We start from the raw sequence: 8,211 nt of genomic DNA, 5'->3' as shown, positions 1-8,211 counted from the left end.
GCATATTAAAAAAAAAAACAACCACCACCTTTCCTTCTCCTGGGACTTCAGAACATTTCAGCATGTATTAACATTTCCGAACTCATTTTTTTTGAAAGGAAATTATACTTAAAGAGTCACAGAACTAAAATGAATAATGAAGTAGAACGGTGTCCAATGAAACAACCTAATGAAATACTGCAAGCTCTTCTATTTTTACCTTAAATTCAGCATTACTAAAACGACGCTGCAGTATAAAAAGGTTCATATCTTTTAAGATCTGTGAAATACTGTTACCATTAACAACAATAGCACAGTTTTGTTATTTCTAAGTATTTTATAAGGTATTGATTTGTTATGAAAAGAAAGAAAGCCAGGAAGTGATTAATATTTGAGGTGAAAAATAGTCACAATAGTCTTGAAGGTCGTAAAATGAGTTTATTACATGTGTTCTGACTATACACCAAAATGGAAATGAAAGCCTTTTCTATCAGAATAAATATGAACATGAATTACAAACAAACTGATGATATTCCCCAAAACATGGAGGACAGATTATTGATGAACAGCATATGAAATGAAAAATTCATATGGGGAGGAAAACCTATCAGGAGAAATCTGAAATTTGGCTATAGAAAATTAACCAGTTTGAAGATGTAAAAATTCCAGTAATAACTGCTAACCCCCTACACTTGGGTAAGCTTTAATTTAAGGGGAAAAGAGAATAACTTCAAAGATAATATCTTCAAGATAATATTCTCAATATAAAACTAGCAAATGTAGGTGAAGTATAAAGTCTCAAATTCAGGTGGTGTTCAATTTTGGGACACATACAGGCACATCTAATTTTGAAAAGGAGCAATAATACGGGCCTTGTTCTGCACCACTCACCAAAAAGCTCTTCATATTGACCTATATCATCTCCTCCTGTAGGAAAGGGCTACCATGTTTTCTATGAGGTATAGATCTTTTTCTAGTGTTTGGTAGGTTGGAAAGTACTTTGAATTGGCACTGTCAATTTAGATTTATTGTGTGTTTTTAGCTTTTTTGCCTTCCCTTACTGTTGGCTGTCTCCTAACAAGGAAGGTTACCATAATTCCAAAAAATGCTGATTTTTAAAAAATTCAGTTAAAATAATTTGCTATCAGAATCTGTAGTTGCATGTACAATCAGAACTAAAAATACTTATTACATAATAAATCTAAATTGACAATACTAATTTAAAGTACTTTCTAACCTACAAACAACTAAGATCTAGGCCCCACTGAAGACAACTCAATGGAAATATCTCACTCAATGTGCAATTGTAGCCAAAATAGTCAATAGCAACGGAAAGATAAATTATTAGAGAGGAAAAAAATTAGAAAATGTATCCTGCTCATTTTGGTCAGGCGCTAAGCACTATCAACTCTCACTGAAGTTGTCAATTCAGAGTGCTCAACATATAGGATCAAATCCTCAGTCTGTCAAAATGGGGAGTGTTTTTGCCTCTGTTTTTCAATTGTGTAGCTTTTGTTTGCTTGTCTTGATTGTGTTTTCTAATTCATAGTCTGTTTTGATTTATTCTCCAAACATTTTCTAAACTGAATATTATGAAGGATAAGAAAATCAAAAATACAAAACCAAAACAATGGTATTTCCTTACTTCTGAGTGGTTAACAGTGCAACTGTAACATTTTCTTAATATAGATTTTTATGTAATATTCTATATTTCCATAACTGTATTAATTTGGGAAGCCTAATATTCAAGCATTGGTGCTTTAACAGGATGCTTAAATCCAATATTAACATGTACAAATCAGACTTAAAATGCATAAATGCCTATTTTATAAGTTTAAGTAGCAATGTCAACACCCAAATACTACTTCCAGTCATTCTTTGTGGACATATTTTAAAACTGTCTTGTGGTGCATTCTGAGATATTTTGCATGGAAAATGCTATACAATGTTTTAATGTTGACAAATACATTACAGGTTTATAGCGCTTTAGAATGAAATACAGAGTACAGAATATATTAAATTATTCAGTCTATTTCTTTTTATTTGTAAATCTCATTGTTTCAGAAATAATCAGTATTATGAAAAATTCAGTCTAAATGGGATACCTAACAGACATCATAAAAACAAATAGCATAATAAGTTTGTTAATGAACAACATTTCAGTTACACAAAAATGTGTTCTGTGAGCAGATGCATATTACGAACATCTTTGTTCTTATGGTAAAATTACATATGATTTATACTAAAAGTGCTTAGCTTGAAAACTATCCCCTTTAATAAGAGACTGTCAAATATGTTTATCATTCCAATCCTAAAAACAGCAAGTTAGATAAACAAAGATTTTAATAATTTTTTTAAAAGATAAAACATACATGGAATTCTGTAAATAAATTAGCTAGCAATTTCATTATCTAGTCTGTGTAGCAAAGAGGGCTATTAATGAACAGCTATTAAAGAAAATCCTCTAACTATATTTAAAGTTTTCATTCTGGAAATAAGAGTATAATACGTTTCAGCACTTACAATATATCTTGTTTATGTTTTAGAAAATGCCATCAAATATTCCAAGAAAAGGCTTAACATCATTGGTTTCATCATCTGAAAGAGATCTAATGAAAATGAAGCAAACCAAAATAATTAAATTGTGAACAATCCTGCATACCAAAATTCATGAAATCAGATTATTATTTATAATACAGCCTGGAAAGAGCTGTATCTGAAAAATAATTTTAAAAAGTCTATTTGCATGAAAAATTAATTACAACTAGTAAAATAAAAACTTGTAAGTTAGAAAGAAGAGCTTGGTCTATGGCCTAAGATTGTGAGGTCCTCAGTACCTACAACAGAATATACAAATTATTTTTTATTACCTGACATCAATTTCTTTTTTCCTTTCTTTGTTGCCAATAAAAAAATTCTCCTTTCCAATGAATTGAGAAGAACCTGAGATTATTTCTGAGTTTGGAGAAAACTCTCTGTTTTTCAACTCTTGTGGAGGATTTGGATGTTTTCTTTTTTGGAAGCTGAACTGAAATGTATGGGTTCCAAAATAAATATGATTAAAAATAACAAATTTTAAGACAAACTTCCACATTGTAATAAACTCTAATATATACCATAGCATGCAATCAAAGCTATGCTTAATGTGATAGAATTGCAAACTCTAAAAATAAAGATTTGATATATAAAATTGATATTACACTAGTTAATGGGATATCCACGTGATTAGAGTTTAGAATGTGCTTAAGTGCTTTGTTGAATAAAAGCCTAAAAAAACAACTGGCTTGTTGAAATCAGTTCCAAAATACTGCAAAATGGAAACTATGGGTCAAATTCAGGTCCCATTTCTTTTTGTAGCGAAGGGCACACAAAGCCAAAAATGGATGAATATAGATATTTTAACTAAGATAGCTTCCACAAAAATGTATGTGAACAGACACGCCAGTCATCCAAATAGCCACAGAAAACTGAACATGCAAAACTGAGTAAGTTGAATATAGCAAACAAGTTCACCAAAAAAATCCCTTCACTGCATTGCAAGAAATCCTGTTATAAATATAACTTTACTTACAGTATTTGTATTTCCATATTGTACAGATAGTTTCTTTTCTGATGGTGATTTTAATGTGGAAGAGGCAGAATTTTGTAAATGAACATCAGACTCATCTCGTAACAGGCAAAAACTGAAAATGTGGAAGTTTAGATAATTTAGATATTTATGCATAAGCATAAATGGTTTTCTCAAAGTTCATTGCTTTCAATTTCTAAGTTATTTAAAATAATTCAAAAATTAACTATTTAAAGTACTTTTTTTTAAATGTTCAAACTTCTGACTTTAGAGCTTGTATTCCAGCTACTTAGTCCTCAAGTTTTCCCAAAATCTCAGGGACATATTGATACAAATTTAATAATACATATGTCCCTCAAATATAGACAATGCTTTTACTGAACTGAATAATAACTAGTGTTAGACATTATACTTACTTTTTTGAAATGTCACTTGTTACTTTGCTCTCTGAATTCTGAAACAGTGGTTTACATTCTATTGTACTTTGAAAGTAGGTGTTTCCAGATCCTATATTAGAATGATAATTTTAAAATATATCACAAAATAGCCAAAGAACTCCTTATGAATCCTTTCTGGAATTCCAGAAGTCATAATCTCACACAAGAGCTTTAATATTCATCAAGGTTTTAATTTTTGTTTGGCTTTTGATTAATTTTAAAATGTTGAGGGAAACAGTCAAACTATCAAACCTGAAGAGCCACATATCCTCCGAAAGATTTGAAGCTATTTCTTTCTTACTGTTTCATGAGTATTGGTCTTGCACAGCTATAGAAAAAAAAGGAATGAGCCAAATATTCTGTTGGTGTAAATCCATGATCTCAGTGGATCAACTTACTGATAGTCCATGTGGTTCCCTGGATTGGGACCTGAACTGGGGCTCAAGAGACATATGTTCTATTCCTAGCTCTCCTCTGTTATTTTCAGCAAGTCGCTTTACCTCTCTGAGCTTCCATTTCCCTTCCCACCCTTTGTTTGTCTTTAGCTGTTTAGATTTCAAGCACTTCAGGGCAACAACTATATGTGTTGTACTATATGTTTATACAGTGTCTAGGCACAATGGAACCCCAATTGCAGTTAGAGCCTCTAGGTGCCACTGTAATAAAATAATAACTAATAATAAAAAATTTGGACCTCTTGTTTGTCTATATTGGCAAAAATGGGACACAAATTCACCACAGGTAGCAAATCTGCAAATGGAGGTTGCTCACCTGTAACTGGGCATTCTCTGAGATGTGTGGTTATCCTTATGCCACATGTGGAACGCAGGTGCTCCATGTACCCGAGACCCGAGATTCCTAGCAAGTACTGTCATTGCCTGTGTAGCTGCTCACCTCATTCTCCATACTGAGGGAATATGAGGTGGTTTAGATGGACACCTGTCCAGGTCTTCCTCTTAGCATGAATTAGAAAGGATCTGAAGCAGAGGGGAAGGGGGTGGGTGGTGGAATACAGATAGGGACCACACTTCACAAACAACCTCCAGTTACAGGTAAGAAAAAAAAGTTATTAACCTTTTGTAACTGTTGTTCTTTGAGATGTGTAGCTTATGTCCATTTCATGCTAGCTGTGTGTGGACCATGTGCACAGTTGCCAGAGATTTTTCCCTTAGTGGTATCCATAGGACCAGCTCTAGCACCCCTGGAGTAGTGCATGTATGCCCTGATATAAGGGGTGCTGCAAGCTCTGCATCCTCTCAGTTTCTTCTTGCCAATAACTCCAACAGAGGGGTACGAGGGTGGGTCATGGAATGGACATGAGCAACACATCTCGAAGAACAATAGTTCCAAAAGGTTAGCAAGCATTTTTTCTTTGAGCACTTGCTCACATCCATTCCATGCTAGGTGACTCACAACCGATACCCTCAGAGGTTGGCTTGGAGTTTATGGACCTGCTGACTGAAACATCACTCTTCCGAAAATGGCATTATGACGGGTCTGCTGCTGATGGCACAGTGGAATGTGAAGGTATGAAGCGACGACCATGTTGCGGATCTGCAGATGTCCTGGATTGTTATTTGTGCAAGGAACACATCTAACACAGTGTTCCTTGCACTGAGCTTTCATGGAATGAGCAGTCACAATGGCTGGAGATGGAACCTTCACCTGCTCATAGGAAATCTGGATACGGGCGATTATCCAGGATGAGATTTTTTGGGATGACACCAGCAGCCCTCTCATACTTTCCGCTACTGCTACAAAGAGTTGTGTAGACGTCGCCGAAGGGCTTACTTCTCTCAATATAGAAGGCCTAATGTATGGAGCCGACATTCCTCAGCGGTCTTGTGAGGTTTTGGGAAGCAGACAGCAGAATAATGTCCTGGTTGTTACGGAATTGTGACACCGCCTTTGGTAGAAAGGCTGAATGAGGGCAGAGCTGGACCTTGTCCTTTGTCACTGTATAAGGGGGTTCTGACATAAGGGCTTTGATCTCGGAGACCCTTCTGACCGATGTGATTACCACCAGAAAGTGACCTTCCAAGACAGAAGCAGTAAGGAACAAGATACTAATGGCTCAAAGTGCCTTCCCTCAGAGACCATGGAGGAGCCATACCCGCATCTGCCTCCAGGTGGTGCCAGGGAACCGGTGACCAATGACGGACTAGAGACTATTGCAATGGGACCATAGAGGGCTTTCCTCTGAGTGGTTCTATGATGGTTGGTGCCACAATGGAGCTCACCGCCTCTTGATCCCTTCTATCCCCGGTAGCCATGGCTGTCAGGGAACCTTGGGGAGTGGGTGGGAGTGGGAGGGACATCAGATCCTTTGCCAACTGGAAAGCCTCCAGAGTTGAAGAGGCCTGCAGGCACAAAGTCCCACAACCGCTCCTGGGAGTTGGGGGTGGGTCCTGGACTGAACTGTGTCTAGGTAGAGTTGCCAGAGCCCACAGAGGCTCTGGGGAGGACAAGTGGCCCAGCATGGGTCTCAATGCACTAATCACTCCCTACTTGTTCCTCTTCAGCACCAGAGATTTCTTATGCTTATTCCTTAGCACCCGGGATGGAGAATGGTGCAGGGAAGAGCACGGTGCCGGTGGAGCGCTTTGCATGGAAGCAAAAGTACTCAGCGCTGATTCGGAGCAGCTCAGCTCTGAGGCTGGTCTGAGTGCTGCCTCCATGAGTAAGGCCTTCAGACGAATGTTTCTATCTTTTTGAATGCAGTTTGAACCCCTGCAGATCTGGCATGTCTCTGTAATTTGAGTTTCCCTGAGATACTTTAGATACTTGAATGTGGGTCACGTACTAGGCTTGCACCAAGAGGCACATGGCTTGAAGCCCAGGCACCGGGGCATGCCCTGCCCAGTCCCTGGGACAAAAGTCCCTCAACGACACAGACTACTATACACACTATATACATTAACACTAGGTAAGAACTATATACACTAACTACAAAAACTATACAATATAGTACAAAGTCCAAACCACTGGGAAAGAAGCCTTGCAAGAGCAAGACAGATTGTTCCAAGCAACCGTCATGGGAGGTAAGAAGGAACCGAGAGGACGCAGAGCCAGCAGCACCCCTTATACCAGCGCATATACACACAGCTCCATGCTGTGCTAGAGCCAGTCCTACTGATACCATGAAGGGAAAGATCTCTGGCAACTGTGCACATGACATACACACGTCTAGCATGCAATGAACATGAGGAAGCACTTAAAGAAATCTCCATTTCTTCTTTGAGTGCTAGTCCCTAATGTATATTCACACCTGGTAAGTGATACTCAAAGAGGAAGGGGAGTGAGGATGCAGTTGATATACTGTATGTAATACCGCTGTCCCAGCTGCTGAATCTGCAGAAGAGGCTTGGAATAAGGTGTAATACTTTGTGAAGGTATGGATGGAACTCCAGGTTTCTGTCTTACAAATATCCACTATAGATACTTATTGAAGAGATGTTACTGAGGTTGCCTGTGCTCTATTGGAGTGGATCCTCACTCCTTCCAGAGAAAGGAGATGTGCCAACTGATAACAAAGAGTGATACAATCAAAGATCCACTTAAAGAGTCTCTGAGCAAATAATACTTGTCCCCATGATCACTCTACTACAGTGACAAAAAATCTAGACTTTCTTCTGATTGGTTTTACCCTTTGAAGGTAGACTGCTAGAGCCCATCTAATGTCAAGGGAATGAAGGAAACATGAGGTTTTGGAAAGAATATGAGTAAGTGAATAGACTGATTTATGTGAAACTCAGAAAATTACCTGAGGGATGAACTTTGGGGAAAGGTGAAGGGAAAACTTCTCCTTATGAAATGTGGTGTATAGTAGATCATCCGTAAGTGCTCCCAGTTCATTCACCCTTCTGGATGATGTGATGGCAATGAAAAAGGTGACCTTCAAGTATAGGGACATCGACCACATGGCCAACAGTTCACAGGGTGGCTTGGTAAATATTGAAAGTACAAGATTGAGGTCCTATTGCAGTGTTGGCTTCACTACTGTTTGGAAGGTCCTTGCGATTCCCGTAAGGAATCTGATTGTTATTGGGTGAATAAAAATAGAATAGCCCTCTACTGGAGGATGGAAGGCACTGATTGCTGCAAGGTGGACCCACAGTGAGCTACTGGAAAGTCCTGATGTCTTGAGGGCGAGGAGGTATTCTAAAACATCCCCAGAATCAGCAGGCCTTCCTGCTAACTATTTATGTTGCGCTTCAGTAGAGAAAT

General features: G+C 37.9%; 1 protein-coding gene across 6 annotated transcripts in view; it reads right to left on the bottom strand.

Moving 5' to 3' along the window:
* Positions 1-400: 400 nt before the first annotated feature.
* Positions 401-8,211, bottom strand: part of HFM1 (helicase for meiosis 1) — a 117,059-nt gene continuing 109,248 nt past the window's right edge. For 5 of the 6 annotated variants that reach the window (XM_043490513.1, XM_043490517.1, XM_043490515.1 and 2 more), the window contains 4 exons: positions 3,964-4,054; positions 3,551-3,662; positions 2,850-3,007; positions 438-2,588 (listed from right to left, as the gene is read on the bottom strand). In XM_043490513.1, the coding sequence (XP_043346448.1) occupies positions 2,522-2,588; positions 2,850-3,007; positions 3,551-3,662; positions 3,964-4,054 (428 nt within the window). In that variant the 3' untranslated portion in view covers positions 438-2,521. Of the gene's footprint in view, positions 2,589-2,849; positions 3,008-3,550; positions 3,663-3,963; positions 4,055-8,211 lie in introns of all 6 variants that reach the window. The other variant, XM_043490512.1, reaches the window with a different exon arrangement.

This window comes from Dermochelys coriacea, chromosome 8 (assembly GCF_009764565.3).
Source record: "Dermochelys coriacea isolate rDerCor1 chromosome 8, rDerCor1.pri.v4, whole genome shotgun sequence".
Taxonomy (NCBI): Eukaryota; Metazoa; Chordata; order Testudines; family Dermochelyidae; genus Dermochelys; species Dermochelys coriacea.
The sequence above is the reverse complement of the archived record's forward strand: the minus strand, read 5'-3'. Positions and strand labels throughout refer to the sequence as shown.